The 18,926-nt window shown below is 40.5% G+C and overlaps 1 protein-coding gene across 1 annotated transcript in view; it reads left to right on the forward strand.

The window, feature by feature from the left end:
• Window positions 1-1,483: 1,483 nt before the first annotated feature.
• Window positions 1,484-18,926, forward strand: part of bmp1a (bone morphogenetic protein 1a) — a gene marked incomplete at its 5' end in the record, with an annotated part of 60,244 nt that continues 42,801 nt past the window's right edge. The window contains 2 exons of the mRNA XM_083904896.1: window positions 1,484-1,640; window positions 17,077-17,190. Of these exons, the coding sequence (XP_083761022.1) occupies window positions 1,484-1,640; window positions 17,077-17,190 (271 nt within the window). The remainder of the gene's footprint in view (window positions 1,641-17,076; window positions 17,191-18,926) is intronic.

Genomic DNA, 18,926 nt, shown 5'->3' on the forward strand with positions numbered 1-18,926 from the left:
AAGCACAGTACGTGAACACACGCACGTGAATGAAGTGAATTTTTTATAATGTGAACAAATGTAATGAAATAAAAAGCATTTAGAAGTTAATTTAAAAAAGGGGGGAAAAGAATAAGAGAAAAATAAGTTATGTTAATATAATATAATAATAAAAAAAATTACACATGTAAATTTTACATTAAAGGCACAGTGTGTCGTACAAGATTGTCCATTCTGGGCTACTGTAAAAACATGGTGGTACAAAATGGCCGCCTCTGTAGCGCGGACCCCGTAATAAACAAACTCCAAAACTATGTTTAAAATGTTATTTCCTCTTCAAATTCTCCTCCTCAAACTTAAGGACAGTCTCCAACTCAGTTCCACAAAACTAAATAGACTAATAAACACACAAACATAAACAAAAGGCATGTCCTCTAGGCTAAATTGTTATTATTATATATATATTTTTTTAAACTTTTTCTTGGTTAAATAAAGTTTAAATATATTTTTTAAAGTAGGACCTTTTCTTGGTTAAGTGAAGGTTAAATAGATGGAAAATGTGACTTTTCTGCGTTAAATTGATTGAAATAACGTACTTTTCTTTTCTTTCTTTTGTTTGTTTTACTCTTTCTGGGTCAAGAAAGAGAAAGAAAAAAAATACTTTTTAATTAAATGAAAAATGCAAAATGTTACTAAATATATATATATATATATATATATACATGTATATGGTCACTTTTATCCCCAAAAATTGGGATAAAATAAAAAATTGAAAAAATATATGTTAAACAATTTGCCTATTTTTATTACTAATATATGTATATAGACACCCATATATATGTGTGTGTGTGTGTGTGTGTGGGGGGGGGGTGTATGAAGATTTTTTTGTTTGTTTTGTTTATACTACTGTTTATATATATATATATATATATATATATATATATATATATATATATATATATGTATATATATATATATTATTTCTTTTCTTAACACACGTGACCATGTCTTTTTTTGTTTGTTTTGTGTGTGTGTGGGGGGGGGGGGGGGGGGGGGTGTATGAAGATTTTTTTGTTTGTTTTGTTTTTACTACTGTTTTTTTTTTTTTTCATTATTAGTATTTCTTTTCTTAACACACGTGACCATGTCTTTTTTTGTTTGTTTTGTGTGTGTGTGTTTTTTTTTTTTTCTTTCTTTTTCTATCCCAGCATTTTCCCAGTGGCTCCAGCTGAGACAGAGAATGACTAAAGTTTGACCCACAGCCCGGAGCAAATCACTGCCCCCCAGAGCAGAGGAGACACCGGAGAGAGGCTGGATTTAAACCCGCCCTCCCTCCGGAGGAATCTCATTTCCCCCAAAAACCTCCCATTTTCTCTCTCTCTCTCTCTCTCTCTTCTTCACTCTCTTCCTCTCTCTCTCTCTCTCTCTCCCCCTCTCTCTCTCTGGTCCCTCTCTCTTCCTTTACCTTTATCCCTCGCTCCTCGCCGTCTCCCCCAACACAATCATGGATCTCGCGGCGAGATGTTTGTTTCTCCTTCTTCTTCTTCTCGCGCGCGTCGGCGCGATATTGGCGATCGATTTGGAGGCGATTGATCCGGGCTACTACGTGGAGCCCGCTGCCACATCGGAGACGATCGACTACAAGGATCCATGCAAAGCTGGTGAGATTTGTTGTTTTTTTCTTCTTCTTCTTCTTCTTCTTCTTCTTCTTCTAGTCCACGCTGTGTGTGTGTGTGTGTGTGTGTGTGTGTGTGTGTGATAAACCATATATTTACATGGAGGTACAAACATGCCACGACTCCTGTTTTCTTCCTCTTCTTCTTCTTCTTCTTCTTCTTTTTTTGCTCTGTGCACAGATTGTGACGCTGTGGCAGAGATGACAGCAGTGCGTGTAGTTTTAAAAAGCACCAAACAACTACAGTGTGCATCTTTGTGCTGAGTGACAGTTTAAAGCTTGTGATTGTGGCTGCAGGAGGTTTTTATGTGTGTGTGTGTGTGATTGAAAGTCTCTTGAAAAGTTTGGCTTTCAAGTGTTGTGTTGAAAAGTTTTATTTTTTTTATTCCTGCAGTGACTGCTGTGTAGTTTTTTTTTTTTTTAAGAATATTCAATAACTGAGCTGATTTCTTTCTTGCTTGCTTTTTTTCCTGTCATAGTCCCTTTTTCTTTTCTCACCGGCTGTTTCACAAGCCACTAAAATAAAGTGGAGGAGGGGAAAGAGGAGAGAGTACAGTGGAGCTTAGACATTATACACACACACACACACACACACACACTTAAGTATAAATATGTCTACCGAGCTCAGACCTGGCCACAGCATTATCTGACCTGTCTTTTAAAATTAATTTTCTTTCGTCTATGCCAAATCCCCCCCCCCCCCCTCCTTTTTTTTTCTTCTTCTTTTTGTTGTGTTGACGTGGAGTTTAAACAGATTGCGTTTTCCATCTGGTGAAAGTACTCGGGTTCACGTGACCTTAAAGTCTCCCCCGGACCGATTGCGTCTGACACTTTTTGGTTTTTCTCCATCTTTCGCGGCGTGAACGTGAACTCGACAAAGGTCAGGCTGCACGTGAGCTGTGTGTGTGTGTGTGTGTGTGTGTGTGTGTGTGTGTGTGTGTGTGTGTGTGTGTGTGTGTGTGTGTGTGTGTGTGTGTGTGTGTGTGTGTGTGTGTGTGTGTGTGTGTGTGTGTGTGTGTGTGTGTGTGTGTGTGTGTGTGTGTGTGTGTGTGTGTGTGTGTGTGTGTGTGTGTGTGTGTGTGTGTGTGTGTGTGTGTGTGTGTGTGTGTGTGTGTCAAGATGCTGCTTCCTGTTTACACCGTGTGCTTTATAGCGTTTATAAAGACTTTTACCCAGCCCGGCTCGATCTCTGCGAGGACGTCGCGGTTAATAGTCGTCGTCTTTTGAGCGTCTTCGGAGCGCCGGTTTTGTTATTTTGGCGGTTTCCGTCCGGCGCTCGTCTGCAGACGGTCGAAAGTACCAACTCCCACTCTCTGAAGTTTCTCTCCAGCTCTTCCAACGCACCCACCTGCTTTCCTACTAAGCGACTATCTCCGCATTTGATAAACCGCTATATTCAAACTCCACATATCTGCGTCTGCAACAACAACCTCCACAGCTGACGTTTCAGGAATTATTGATTTTTTTTTTTCAGTTCCATCACTGCACTGAGTCTATCTGATCACTTTCTGCGGTTTGCGGAGGTCAGCGTTTTTTTCCGCTCAGGGGAAACGCTCGCAGTGAGTCGTGTGAAGTTTCTAATGCAGTCGAGAGAGAGAGAGAGAGAGTTTCATGTTTGTCCTCTGTCGCTTTGCCCTTTACTTTGATTTCCCGGGGGGGGGGTTTTACCACTTGGTGAGAAAAAGTTAAACATAAAGACTTGTATTCAGGTTGAAAATAAGTCAAACTGAAGACTTTTTTTAAAAAACGCGCTTCTCCATTTCTTACCAGCTACCACTCATGAGCGCCACTTAGCTCCAAATTGGTGAAGAAAACCAGGCAAGGCACTCCGGCTTAGTCCACTCTTAAGTGGATATTTTTAAAAAACTGAGGTTTTCCTCCTCTGGTTTTTTAAAAATAACCCCGTCAACAGGTGGTAAAATAACCCCCGCTTTAAAGCCCGTTTGGCCGAGCGGAAAAGAAAAAGACAAACTGTTCTAACAGACAAAGAACATGTTTGCGGGTTAAAATTAGTCCCATTAGCAATGCTAACACGAATGGCGCTTTTCCGCTGCACAGTTCTAGCACGACTCAGCTTGTTTTTGCACCTGTTGCCTGGTGCTGTTTAAGTGCCTGCTCTGTTAAGTGCTGTCGGAATGTGTCAAGTCAATAGGTGGCGATATATATGATATGTTTTGGTGTGCTAACACGTACACAGATTATCTTGGTTTTTGTTCCAAGTAGCAACGCTAAAACTAGCTTAATTCTGGCTACGTCAGCCACCATTACACAACTCTCATGTAAACAAACGTGATGACGTTACAAGCGGAAAACTCTTTATATAGATATAAACATACATATATCTGTGTGTATTGTGTATGTATATATCAATAGGTGGCGATTTATATGTTTTGGTATGCTAACAAGTATACAGTTTATCTTGGTTTTTGTTCCAAGTAGCAACGCTAAAACTAGCTTAATTTTGGCTAGGTCAGCCACCGTTACACAACTCTCATGTAAACAAACGTGATGGCGTTACAAGCGGAAAACTCTTTATATAGATATAAACATACATATATGTGTGTGTGTGTGTGTGTGTGTATTGTGTATGTATATATATCAATAGGTGGCGGTTTATGTGTTTTGGTATGCTAACAAGTATACGGTTTATCTTGGTTTTTGTTCCAAGTATCAACGCTAAAACTAGCTTAATTTTGGCTACGTCAGCCACCATTACACAACTCTCATGTAAACAAACGTGATGGCGTTACAAGCGGAAAACTCTTTATATAGATATAAACATACATATATATGTGTGTGTGTGTGTATTGTGTATGTATGTATCTCAATAGGGGGCGATTTATATGTTTTGGTATGCTAACAAGTATACGGTTTATCTTGGTTTTTGTTCCAAGTATCAACGCTAAAACTAGCTTAATTTTGGCTACGTCAGCCATCGTTACACAACTCCCATGTAAACAAACGTGATGGCGTTACAAGCGGAAAACTCTTTATATAGATATAAACATACATATATGTGTGTGTGTGTGTATTGTGTATGTATGTATCTCAATAGGGGGCGATTTATATGTTTTGGTATGCTAACAAGTATACGGTTTATCTTGGTTTTTGTTCCAAGTATCAACGCTAAAACTAGCTTAATTTTGGCTAGGTCAGCCACCGTTACACAACTCTCATGTAAACAAACGTGATGGCGTTACAAGCGGAAAACTCTTTATATAGATATAAACATACATATATATGTGTGTGTGTGTGTATTGTGTATGTATGTATCTCAATAGGGGGCGATTTATATGTTTTGGTATGCTAACAAGTATACGGTTTATCTTGGTTTTTGTTCCAAGTATCAACGCTAAAACTAGCTTAATTTTGGCTACGTCAGCCATCGTTACACAACTCCCATGTAAACAAACGTGATGGCGTTACAAGCGGAAAACTCTTTATATAGATATAAACATACATATATGTGTGTGTGTGTGTGTATTGTGTATGTATATATATCAATAGGTGGCGATTTATGTGTTTTGGTATGCTAACAAGTATACGGTTTATCTTGGTTTTTGTTCCAAGTAGCAACGCTAAAACTAGCTTAATTTTGGCTACGTCAGCCATCGTTACACAACTCTCATGTAAACAAACGTGATGGCGTTACAAGCGGAAAACTCTTTATATAGATATAAACATACATATGTGCGTGTGTGTATATATATATATGTGTGTATGTATATATCAATAGGTGGCGGTTTATGTGTTTTGGTATGCTAACAAGTATACGGTTTATCTTGGTTTTTGTTCCAAGTATCAACGCTAAAACTAGCTTAATTTTGGCTACGTCAGCCATCGTTACACAACTCCCATGTAAACAAACGTGATGACGTTACAAGCAGAAAACTCTTCATATAGATATAAACATATATGTGTGTATATATATGTATATATATTGTGAAAAATCAACCTTTTAATAATGTGTGTATGAAAAACAAGTACACGCCTGTGTGTGTGTGTACTAGAACGCAAACCAGTGTCGATGCTATCCTCTATTTGCTAACCTCTATTAGTTCAATAGAAAATGAGAAATTTCTCCTTTTAAATCATAAACCATCCCCAGGAAAACTGTTCAAAATATATTTTTTCTACTTCTTAAGTTGTGCTGCCAGAATTCAGACGATCAGAGAGACAAACGTGACCGAAAACATAACGGAGGGGGGGAAAAAATAAAAATCATCCCGTCAACAAAAACTCATCGCTTCGTGATAGAAGTGTCCATTGATTGGAGCGAGCGGTGCAATAACATTGAAGTAATGCCATGTATTTAGGAAGTTAACCAGTGGAAAATTCCTGAGTCTGCACAACTCCAAACCTGGCAGCTTCCCAGGAAGTCATTTAAGACTTCCAACGCTGAGATTAAACCCACTCGTTTTTTTTCAAAATGAAAAATGGATGTGAACCAGTCACGCTCATTGTCCTCACTGCTTAAATCCTAAATCGTGAAAGAAGTCGCTGGTATGTTGTGTACGTTTGTATTAACTCTTGAAGCAGACATCTTAATCTCCGAGACAGTTGTGTGTGTGTGTGTGTGTGTGTGTTTGTGTGTGTGTGCAGGCTGTCGAGGGCGACCTGAACACACCTTCACAACCTCACCCGTCCTCTCTTATAAAAGTCGTGTTCTCGTCTCGCTGTGTGCCCCCTTCGCTCTCCGTTTGCTGGGCTCCGGCACTTCACCCAGACTGTAGGGTCATTCACGTCATGCCAAGGGAAAGCACGGTTGTGTGGCGGTGGCAGTGACTCTCTGTGCCACAAAGGCCCCTCGGTGAGGTGAGTGCAGGCCATTGACGCCGGGGTTTGGCAGGTTGTCCCGCCCGGCCGCTCGCTGCCTCTGAAGAATTTGATGCTGTCAGCAGAGACTTCTGGTGCTTCCTCTCACCCTCTTAGCGTTGAGCATTCATTTGTTTTCAAAGAAACAAGTGGATTATTTTTTTGGACAACAGTCGGTTAATAAGGTTGCAGCTCGACTACGCCATTTTATTAGACGTCTGTCGTCGTCCCATATAAGCACTAGCACGGAAATAATTATACGCATCGAGCATGATTTCTATCGCTACCGCTAAAATACAAGCGGGGGCCCCATATCCTGCGGGCAGTTGTCGCTAACGGGAAACTTTCGACGGTAAAGTTAGCTTACTGGAAATAGTCGCCTCGCTTACTGAAAACCACGCCAAACCATCATGCAAATAGTCAAATGATTAATTGAACACACTGATATGCCCCCTTCGAACTAGTTAGAAATTTTGCGCTTGATCTATTCCTGACCAAAATAACTTTAGCTAGCAGCTAGTCGATACCCGAGCGCCATTTTGTGTCTTTCTACCGTCCATTAACTTAAAAATATTGACTTATTCAAGCTGACAGAGTATAAATGTGGTCTCCTCTTCAATCCATAACAACTTTTGCTAGCGGCTAGTTGGTGCTCAGGCCATTTTGTGTAACTTTCTACCGTCCATTAACTTCAAAAATGTTTACTTATTCAAGCTGACAGATTATAAATGTGGTCTCCTCTTCAATCCATAACAACATTTGCTAGCGGCTAGTTGGTACCCAGTCGCCATTTTGTGACTTTCTACCGTCCATTAACTTCAAAATATGTACTACTTTATGCTGACGGAGTATAAATTTGGTCTCCTCTTCAGTCCAAAAAAGCACCAGTCTGAATTTCACCGTGTTTCAGGTCGCTCTATCGCGTCACAGAACAAAAAATAACTTTAGCTAGCAGCTAGTCGGTGTCTGAGTGCCATTTCGTGTCTTTCTACCATCCAATGACTTCAAAATGTTGAATTCTTTTTGCTGACACAGTATACATTTGGTCAGGTCTGTCTGGGTCCAGTTGAACGTATACATGCAAGAGTAAATTCATTTGTCCAACTTGTTGACATGTATTTCCAAAATTCAGTCTAAGTCGGGCGTACACAATAATTAGATTTCTATTTTCTGTTTTTGAAAATATAAATATCTTGTTTTTTAAAGTTCTACCTTCCATCAACATCGTTCCTGAGAGGAGGATCGTTTGGGGTGAAGCGATTTCAAAATGTCACGATAGCACCGCAGTAAATCATGTCTTCATGGGGACGTGAGGTTGTAAACGCTTCCTTTTGAAAGAGTCTTTTGGCCTGGCTAGACCTTTTCTTTTCTTTTTTCCCCCTCTCAGGGTGACGATTTGCCAAGTGGGTTCTCATGTTACTCATATTCTCTGAAGTGTAGGTCACTGCAGTCTGGCAGTGTCTGCATATTGTGTTTCATTTGTCCCTTACCTTTTCCTCCTTTTTTTAAACATTTTCGGACACGGGGGAAACCAAACTGCTTCACTTGCAGGTTTAAAAAGCCGCTTTGAAATTCAATGTTTCAGAATCGTCGAAAAGTCACATTGTATCTGGACTCTTTTGGTCTTGCGATATTGGGAAATTATGTGAGATTATGTTAAATTCCCTTAAAACAATCTTTTGTCAAAAGGCGTCAGTAAATCCTCTTTCGCGCTAAAATTAGAAGCTATATCTGGGATTTGTGAACCCGCTACAAAAACGTGATTAACATCATTCTCAATGCCAGTGAGCGTTTTTTCACCTGAGCAGAAGTTTTGACTTCACGGAACGCAGAAGAAAACAACAGCAACACTTTTGACTTTTGACTGATGGTATCAATATTGATCGCTGTCTCAAGTTGTAAAAAGTAGAGTGCACAATAAACATTCATGGCTAATGGCTATCTATGCTAATGGCTGGAGGATGATGATGCTGCTGTTTCCGTTTGTTGTCAGAACTTCAATAAGAACGTCCCGCAACTGTCGTATTTGTTTCATAGTAAATCAGTCGGAGAATCGAGCCAAGGCCGTAGTCAGACTAAGACAGCCAATCGGACAACTTGCAGAGTTCATGCGGGGGAGAAATGTTTTGGCCGTGTACGTCTGACTCCGCCTCAGTAGGTGGCGCTGTATCTCTCTATTAGCTAGTGCGTTTTGAATCAGTTTCCTGTTGACCTTTAAGTCACAGAACGGCAAACGGTGAACTTGTTGTGGTTCTGTATGTTTCATACCTGCTGTAGATGTTAATCCGGATACAAAGAGCATGGCTCTTGGTGTTTGAGTCGTTGTCCGAAGAAATATGTTGACGCCGCTGTATGATTTCTAGCAACAATGCGACTAATGCGGTTTACACGTAGACTCCTACTTCCGGGTCAAAGACCGGAAGAAGTCCGACTCCAGTCTGACTAAGCGTATACATGCAGAAGTAATGAGGTGTGTTAGTCTGACTAAGACGAGCTTGGATTTTAGTTGGACTAACGTGTTTAATTGACATTAAGCAGAGGTGGAAAAAGTACTAATATATTGTACTCAAGTAAAAGTACCAATACTTTGATGAAATATTACTCGAGTAGAAGTAAAAGTACTCATCTGAAATGTACTTTAAGTAAAAGTTACTTAAAATCCTACTGTAAAATACAAAAAGCTGATTTTAAGTTGTACTTCAAAAATACAAAATACACAAAAAAAAGTATTCAATACAGTAACTTGAGTAAATGTATTTTCGTTACTTTCCATCTCTGACATTAAGAAAACGAATGACTGCCTTAGTCTGACTAAAATTGGACTTTTATGCATGCAAATGACCTACGGGAATAGGGTATAAGCTTGTGTTGACTGGTTTTTTTTAAATTTAGTTTATTTCTCTGCGATACGCTGTGCATATATTTGTAAAGTTTTGTGTCTCGCTGTGAGCACAGCATAAAAAAAAAACTCAAAGCTCAGCTCAAAGCGGATGACGCTCGTTATCCAGCTCTGTCCTTCAGTCCTGCTCCAGCATCGTGATGGGCCTGTTGAACTCCGCGATTGGGCCTTCAAGCAACACTTAAGCAGACTCTTTTGTTTTTTCCATGGAATGCAAACTGCATAAGTGAGCCCACACTGGGTGTTTTTTTTCCAGGACAGGACCCCTGCCACTTCTCTCTCTGCAGGGCTCAGGTGATTAGGGAGCCAATCTATTGGCGAGATCTCGGTGCATTAGCCAGAACAATATGTTTGTCGTCGAAAGCTAAGTAATAACTAATCTCGCGTTACATCAACAACGCCGAGTCTCGGTACGAAGCCTGAGTTAACAACAAATGTGTTGGGTAAAAAGCTCATTTGAATGGCTCAAAAAAAAATGCCCAATAAGCCCACACTAATGAGCAGCTTATGCTTCCCTTCTTCATTATTCACTGTGCTTGTTGTTGTTGTTGTTGTTGTTTTTTTTACTACATAATTAACCGGTGCTGCGGCGCTGTTTCTCAGGAAGAGTGCCCTTCCACCTGTAGTGAATAACTAAGGTGTTTTCTCAGCTATTATTTATGGAAAGTGTGCAGGTTTGAAGATATCCTCCAGATTGAGTTAATCCACGAACCCATTTAAAGTTTGCTCTGGACATCTGCTCGGAAACCAACGCGCTCTTTCTTCACGCCAGCCTGTGTGTTCGTCTGCTGTCTAAACCAAAAGTATCACGCCCGGTCAGTCAAAATAAGTTTTGTCGAAGGTGAAAATCCCTGCAGTGTGGCAATCAATTATTCATCCGTGTCAGGGAGCTCAACTCTGTCTATCGCTGACATTTAAAAAAGACAAATGGCTGGGCGAGTTGATGAGTCATTAGAGTGGGGTTCGACGGGGAGTGGGGTATATCGGTAATCAGCGGCGGGGATGAGCTGGGAAATCCAATCTGCTAATGGGCTTGATGGAGTGTGAAATGTTAAAAGGGTGGCAGTCCCTTGCTGTGTGCCCTTTTGCAGCTGAAGGAGTTGTGCTCGTCTCCTCGGCGAGATTGAAGCCGTAGCGCGGTGACAGTAACTCAAGTCTTGACCAGCTGTGGCCGATGAGACTTTTGAGGCGTTTATCGAAAAATAATTGCTTAAATCATGGAAAACAATAGACTCGGCCAGAGGCACACTTCAAATAACACCTTAGTTACCTTTTCGCAAACGACCTGACTTTGTTTTCTCTCCCTCGTCTGCCTTCAGCTGCAATTGCTGTGTGGGGAAATGTCACGGTAAGCATTTGCAGAAGAAACAGATGGTGTCAGACTGTTCCATATTTACATTATTGCCTTTTTACAGTTTTTTTTATCTTAATCTTCTTATAACCAATTCCCACTGTGAAAAAAACACTATAAAACACGTGTGGAAACAGTTTTTTACCACTGAGAATGTGTTTAATCAGCATTCATCATTATCCACTTAGCGTTTCAGCGCTAGTGTCAATGCGAGACCCATGTGAACGAGTTAATTCCCTCTTCATCTGCTTGATTTTGACAGTGATGCAAAATTCCTGTGTCATTGTTTGGTGTAATGCTATGGCACACAGCCCATTTCTGGCCATTAGCTTAGCATGAAGCCTAGCAGTTAGCCATTAATGTTTGAAGCCAACCCTACTTTTTTTTACATATTGGAGCAACACAATTTGAGCACATAAAACATTGTTGTGCTATTCCCCTTATTTTCTGGCCATTAGCTTAGCCTTTAGCCTAGCAGTTAGTCATGAATATGTGTATCCAACCTTACTTTTTACATATTGGAACAACAAAATTTGAGCCATTAAAAAAAACAATTGTTGTGTCATTTGCAGTGTAAATGCTATGACACATTCATTTTCTGGCCAGTAGTTTAGCCTTTAGCCTAGCAGTTAGCCATGAATGTTTGAAACCAACCCTACAATTTTTTTTACATATTAGAACAACACAGTTTTTGTTGCGTCATTTGTAGTGAAATGCTATGACACACATTTTACTTTCTGGCCATTAGCCTAGCATTTAGCCATGAATGTTTGTCGCTAACCTTACTTTTTTTAGGACTTGGAACAGCGGGACCAAATTAAAAGATGCAAAATGGTAACTACCGTTATATTTTCACTGAGTTCTATGGTATTTTTTATACCCTTCCGATTTCCCTTGCGCTAGGTTTAGCTACTTTTTATACAAACAAACAGTGAGCGATGGGGACAATGGCCACCATTTGTCAAAAAAAAAAAGGAGCTTCCACAGAGTGAAACCTGAAAAGTGATACTTGCTCTGTCATTAGATTGTAATCACCTCAAACTCAATGTACAATTGGCCTCCATTGGAATTCAAATGTGGCGTTTGTTACCAAACACAGGCTGTGAAAGGTGGTGCCAGGGTATTGTGATGCGGTCCAGGTTTACATATTGGCCGGCCTGCCTCGTCCCTCATCACTGGGTCTTGTATGTTTGAAAGACTGTGTGAACGTCCCTCTGCAGTGGAGCTGGTCTGCTAAATATAGCCGCCGTTAGCGTCTATGCCGGCTTAGTATTGATGTTTGTGCATGTTTCAGTGGCAGATGTCGTGCTCTGGTATTCGCAGAAGAAGATTTATGGCTGTAACAGTCCTGGAGTATTTGACACCGCCGAGGTTGAGGCTGGGGCACGAATCAATGGGATTAATTTGATTGAGATCTCACGTGTAATCTGGCTGGATCCACTGATTGACCGGGGGGGGAACAGTCTGAGATGAGACGGATTATGATGGATTAGTTTCATAAAAAAAAAAAAAAAAAGAAAGAAGAGTCTATGAGAGAGGAGAGGTTGCATTTTCTTTTCTTTTTTTGTCTTGTTTTAGCGATAAACTGAAATTAATTTGTCTGTTTATTTACACAATTTCAGACGTTAATTCGAAAAACCGCAGCAAATAAATCCGTACTAAAATGTCCATATATGATATTATTGCATATCGCAATAAACACGTGAGTGAGTTAATAATGTTGTCCAGGTGGCTAGCATACAGTCCTAGTTATTTATTTGGTGCCACAAGGGGGAGCCTTAATCGTTTTTGCTCTTTCAGGACCTTGTGAGTTCAAATTATTTAAAGGTGCCATATGTAAGAATGTGGCCAAAAACGGTTACTACACTCAAATTCAAAATACCGAGGTCTTTTAGGCCTTTTCGTTTTCTGACGTAACTGGCACCCGTGGTTGCTCGGCAGCGGAGACTCTACTGACTGCAGTGGTTGGTAGTTGGCGGTAGGTGGCGCCACATGCCAAAACCTGATTTGCAGTCTGCAACAGATTTTTTTTAATGCAAATATTTTGTCTGCACTGTTGTTGTTGGTGAGTTCAGTTTGTTTGGATTTTATGGCCAGTTGCTTTAGATTTATTACATAATGCACCTTTAATTTAATTGGTTTTCAGAGGTCCTCAAACTTCTTCTAGTATTATCACAAACGCTAAAATACAGTGGCCTAAATTATTCCCAATAACATAATTTCCTCTCTCATCATCCTCCTCTTCCTCACATGTCATTCACACACTGGTATAGTGAGATTAGATTAAGACGGAGCGAGAGATGTTATTCATTTAATTTAATCAGCGACATCCATTTGTCGCTGGATTTGTCATTTTTACCCAACCCTCTTTGATTAAGTATTAGACAGAATTCTCCTGTTTCCATTTAACAATCGTGAGTCGTAATTATTTTGTGCCAGGACAATCATGACTGCAGATATTCATAATGTCCCATCCCAATTAATTCTGCATAGATATTAGTATTATTCCTGCAGCTGTTCTCATTTAGGTAATGAATAGTGTTTGGAAAAGGGGACGGCGCACCGGGCTCTGTGGTGATCACTTACCATCTGCCACATTCCCTGAGCTTTAATCTACAGAACAACACGCTCTCCTTGTGCCCAATATCATTACTCATGGCTCTCCGTTTTTTTCTCGACGAGTTTATCACCTTTCTCCGTAACCTGTCCTCAATCCCAGGACGGAGTCGGTGTACAAAAGATCCCTAAAACCGCGTCCGCGTCTGTGGATAATTACGGCCAGGAGACGGTGGGGGGGGGGGGTGGGGGATTAATTCTCAATCCCCGCGAGTCTCCGCGTAAACCTGCGACTGCGTCTCCAGGACGACCTCTGTGCCCCGGGGGGGAAATGATGTCCTAATGTCACCGGGGCCTGAGCAATTTGCTCACTTCAATCTCCGCTGCCGTCGTCTGAGAACAATGACACTGCGGATTAAACGCCGCGGCCTGTCTCTCTGGATGACTTGCGAACTCGGCCGTAGGCGGCGAGCTCATCCCTCTGTGAACCTCGAGAGTGGAAAAGTCTGCGCTCGGTTATTCAGCCGTGGCCCTGCAGGACGTTTACACAACTCCGCTAATACTCCGTTTGCAAATTGACTCGACATGTGAAAGGAAACATCCTCCAATTGTTGTTGGACGTAAAAAAAAAAAAAAAAAAAGAGAAAAGACTTTGGGAGGAATGTGTTGAAAGCGCTTTCTTTCTATCACGGCAACTTGGAATTAATTGTTCAAGTACTGCGTGTTCTTGTCGGCACTCGGTTCCAGTTCTGGGAATCTAGTAAAAAAAAATGTGGTCATTAAAGAAAGTCAGCGTATCCGTCTCGTACTTCACTACATCTGCTGGTTTCACCTAATCACCGATGCTCTCGCCAGTGACTCTCAGCATTAAGGCTGAGTGTGAATCTGTTTTCTCTGTCATAGATTTGGACGCCGGTGAATTAGTGTTTCTTTTTTCTTTTTGCTGGAACAAATTAGAAGATCCCTTTGACCTCTGGAATTTAACCCTATCCTCTGTGCATGCCCTGTCCTGCCAGCCGTGATCTACACCTTTTCCTTATTGCTGCCATTAGCCTCTAAGCTCACAAACACAGTCATTCCGCCTCATATCCTCCATGACCTCCGGGGGTGAAAGACTGGCCTGCGTCCACCGCATCCAACTCCAGATTGTTTCAATGATAGTCCTCTGGTGGAAAGGGATGTGAACCAAGTGTCTTTCAATATATCTTCTGCCTCTGCTCTGCTTTTCATTCTTTCCCCCCCCCCCCTCTTGTTTCAGTCTTCTGTGCAGGAGATTAATAACTCCCTCAAAACAAACTTTGCAAGATAAATTTTCTTTGTTATTTCAAACTGGGAGATGTTAGGGGAAAAAAATGACTCCGCTCGCCTGACAAAAACTGGACTTTTAGGCCTTAATCACACATGGAGAGATAACTTATACACTGCCGTTCAAAAGTTTGGGGTCATCTATACATTTTTTTTGTTGTGTTTTCCATGAAAACTCACACTTTTATTCGTCATAAGTGTTGCAAAAACTGTTTTGTCAGCTGTGCTAACATCATTGCACAAGGGTTTTCTAAGCATCCAATAGCATTCCAGTGCAATTAGCAAACACAATGTACTATTAGAACAATGGAGAGATGGTTGCTGGAAATGTGCCTCTATACACCTATGTACATATTCCAATAAAAACCAGACGTTTGCAGCTAGAATAGTCGTTTACCACATTAACAATGTATAGAGTGTTTTTCTGATTCATTTAAAGCGGAACTAGACCGGAAGTTCCAATTAACGCCGTTTTTTTAGTGCGTATCTGTGTCATTACCTTGTTTATGAAGCCCTGAAGGTTCTAAACAAACAGTTCAGCCACTGCTGAGAACGTTGTGTTTTATTGTAATCTCGGGCTCAGTGAGATCTCTGAAAAAAACCTGGTCCGGTTACGTAAACACCGGTTCTCCTGAACAGCAGATCGTCCTGCTCCGGGCACTAGTCCGGGCACATCCGGTTGCGTACATTGAACCGCAGAAGAAGAATAACGTCCGTTGTGGAGGTGTTTCACGAGCGACAGTGTCTTCTGACTCTGGGTCTGACTCCGGTTTAAAGTCATAAAGGGACTGCGGCGGAGAGTCGTGACAAAACTATCTTTAAACATTGTTAAAACAATGTTTTGATAATAAGTAGCAGTGCATCCACCGTTCCAGAGGGGCGAGCTGCGCTTCTGAGAGCGGATGTGCTGAATAGTACTGGCCAATCACAAGACTCTGTCTTCTGGGGGTGAAAGTTCACTCTGAAATATCGTGACTCAGGAACAGCTTCAGAAAATAGGATTTCAATCGGCTCGTTTACAGCAACTAGGAGGTTTTTGACCATGAAAACAAGTTAATGTATGTAAGTAGACCTCCATAACTAACATATATGTGCAACAGGACCACTCTAGGTCCGCTTTAACGTTCTATTCATTGCAAAAAAAGAGCCTTTCCTTCAAAAAATAGGACTTTTCTGTGACCCGCAACAGTAGTTTAATTTTCCATTCTTAAAAACCTTCCCGTAAACAGGGTGTTAGTACTCAGCACTGCCCTCTAGAGGAAGTATTGCATAAAATCCATACCAACACGAAAGCGGGTGTGTAGCGTAGCGACGGAGACGTAAACCGGACACAAATGGAATATAAATGGGCGTTAATACTAAAAAAAAAAAAAAGAGGGCATATCGCCACCTTGCATTGCATAAAAGCTTGGTGGCCCCCACAGTCGTCCATTTAAATGGCATGGACTTAATTGTGCCTCGAAAACGTACTCACTGATGACTCACAGGTTTAAAGTTTACTACTGCTGCTACTGTAAATTGCTGGCATTTTAAATTTACTTGGTTGTTCCTTTTAATCGTTCAGGACCGTTCTGGTTTCCCGACCGAGCTAACCTGTAAATACACAACCAGAAGGCTGTCATTTTCTTTTCTGACCTCCGTCATCAGAAACGAGTTGTGGGAAGAACTCTTATTCTCGCTGTCATCTGCTGTTCAGACGTAGGTCACAGTGCCACCAATTTACTTTTTTATTACCCCCCCCCCCCGCCCGCCACCGCTGACAGTTTCCCCCCAGCTCATGTACACAAGCCAGGTCGTAAATTGCAGAAACATGCTGGTGTTTAAATCTTGTAAACCTGCGCACCCTGTCTTTGCGGGGAGGACTCCCACCTTATCCTCTGAAGAAATGGGCCATTTTGTAGAGAATTCCATAAAGCTCATTCCTCGTAAAAAGGGGGGGACTGTTTGGTTATTTTTCCCTCTCCTTGGCCTCATTAAAGTGCCGTTACTTGTTCAAGGTGCCCCACATTACTCCCACCGAGGCACCGTCAATGTCTCGCTGTATCATATTTGATATCGCTCGTATAAAAACCTGTCACGCGAGGAACAAAGCGCGAGATTTGTTGTTTGGTCACATCTGGCTCGGTTTATGACGCGAACAATGTCAGGTTTCTGAGTTCATAGTGACGGAGCATCGTGGGCCACATGCACTAGCAACTGCTTATGTTTGTCTGTATGCTGCAAAATTTGGAGACGAGTCGAAATGGCCTGTTATGCAAACAAAGACACTGCTGTTTCACAACTCTGTTTCTATTTCATTGCGTGGCACGGGTAAACCGGACCGAGCCAAAATGGGGAAAAACAGCATGTTCTGTTATGTTTATTTTGTTATGTACGTTCCAGGCTGCCGTTATGCTTTGTCTGAGTGGTAGGAACAGCTCAAGGCTACGGTGTAAAGCTAAGTGGAACTCTGTCTCGTGGCTGTCCTCTGACATGTGTCATCTCTGTTTGTTTCAGTTGCCTTTCTGGGAGACATCGCTCTGGACGAGGAGGACCTGCGGTCGTTTAAAGTGGACAGAATAATAGATTTGGCGCAGAGAACTGTCCAGATTATCAATCACACAGACACAGGTAAAGACAAAAAAAAAAAAAACCCCAACAGAAACCACTTCTTCAAACATGACGAGTTACGGAGAAAATGCGTGAAAAAGCAGTGTCCTGATTCTTGTTGTATGAGCGAAAAAAACAAACTTATTTATTGCCACATTTCAGAGGGTCATGATGTCCCAGATTAACTAAATCCAAGTGATCTATTACTCTCATTACAGCTAACAATGGTTAGCGTGTTGTGTAGCGACACTAACCACAACAAACTTGTTAGCAGTGTCTTTTACGTACCATAAACTGGTCCACTATGTAGTTTTCACCACAGCTTTTATGATTCAATTCACATATTCCTCTTTTTTTTTTTTTTATCACACATGAAGTAAATGTGTTCATTTTAATTCATCTACACAACATGCTAACATTAGTTAACATGTTGTTTAGCAATGCTAACCACAACAAACTTGTTAGCAGTGTCTTTTACATACCATAAACTGTTCCACTGTGTAGTTTTCACCAGAGTAGTTATGATTCAATTAATATATTCATTTTTCTATCACACGTGAGGTTAATGTGTTCATTTAAATTTAGCTACACAACATGCTAACATTGTTTAACATGTTGTTTAGCTACGCTAACCACAACAAACTTGTTAGCAGTGTCTTTTACGTACTATAAACTGGTCCACTATGTAGTTTTCACCACAGCTTTTATGATTCAATTCACATATTCCTCTTTTTTATCACACATGAAGTAAATGTGTTCATTTTAATTCATCTACACAACATGCTAACATTAGTTAACATGTTGTTTAGCAATGCTAACCACAACAAACTTGTTAGCAGTGTCTTTTACGTACCATAAACTGGTCCACTATGTAGTTTTCACCACAGGCGTTATGATTCAATTAATATATTCCCTTTTCTATCACATATGAGGTTAATGTGTTCATTTAAATTTAGCTACACAACATGCTAACATTGTTTAACATGTTGTTTAGCTTCACTAACCACAACAAACTTGTTAGCAGTGTCTTTTACGTACTATAAACTGGTCCACTATGTAGCTTTCACCACAGTGTTTATGATTAAATGAATATATTCCTTTTTCTATCACATATGAGGTTAATGTGTTCATTTTAATTTAGCTACACAACATGCTAACATTGTTTAACATGTTGTTTAGCTACACTAACCACAACAAACCTGTTAGCAGTGCCTTACATACTATAAACTGGTCCACTATGTAGTTTTCACCACAGGAGTTATGATTCAATTAATATATTAATTTTTCTATCACACATGAGGTTAAAGTGTTCATTTAAATTTAGCTACACAACATGCTAACATTGTTTAACATGTTGTTTAGCTACGCTAACCACAACAAACTTGTTAGCAGTGTCGTTTACATACTATAAACTGGTCCACTATGTAGTTTTCACCACAGTGTTTATGATTAAATGAATATATTCCTTTTTCTATCACACATGAGGTTAATGTGTTCATTTAAATTTAGCTACACAACATGCTAACATTAGTTAACATGTTGTTTAGCTACGCTAACCACAACAAACTTGTTAGCAGTGTCTTTTACATACTATAAACTGGTCCACTGTGTAGTTTTCACCACAGCGTTTATGATTCAATGAATATATTCCTTTTTCTATCACATATGAGGTTAATGTGTTCATTTTAATTTAGCTACACAACAAGCTAACATTGTTTAACAGCTACACTAACCACAGCAAACCTGTTAGCAGTGTC

The sequence above is a fragment of the Microchirus variegatus genome (genome assembly GCF_963457635.1).
Source record: "Microchirus variegatus genome assembly, chromosome: 18".
Classification (NCBI taxonomy): domain Eukaryota; kingdom Metazoa; phylum Chordata; class Actinopteri; order Pleuronectiformes; family Soleidae; genus Microchirus; species Microchirus variegatus.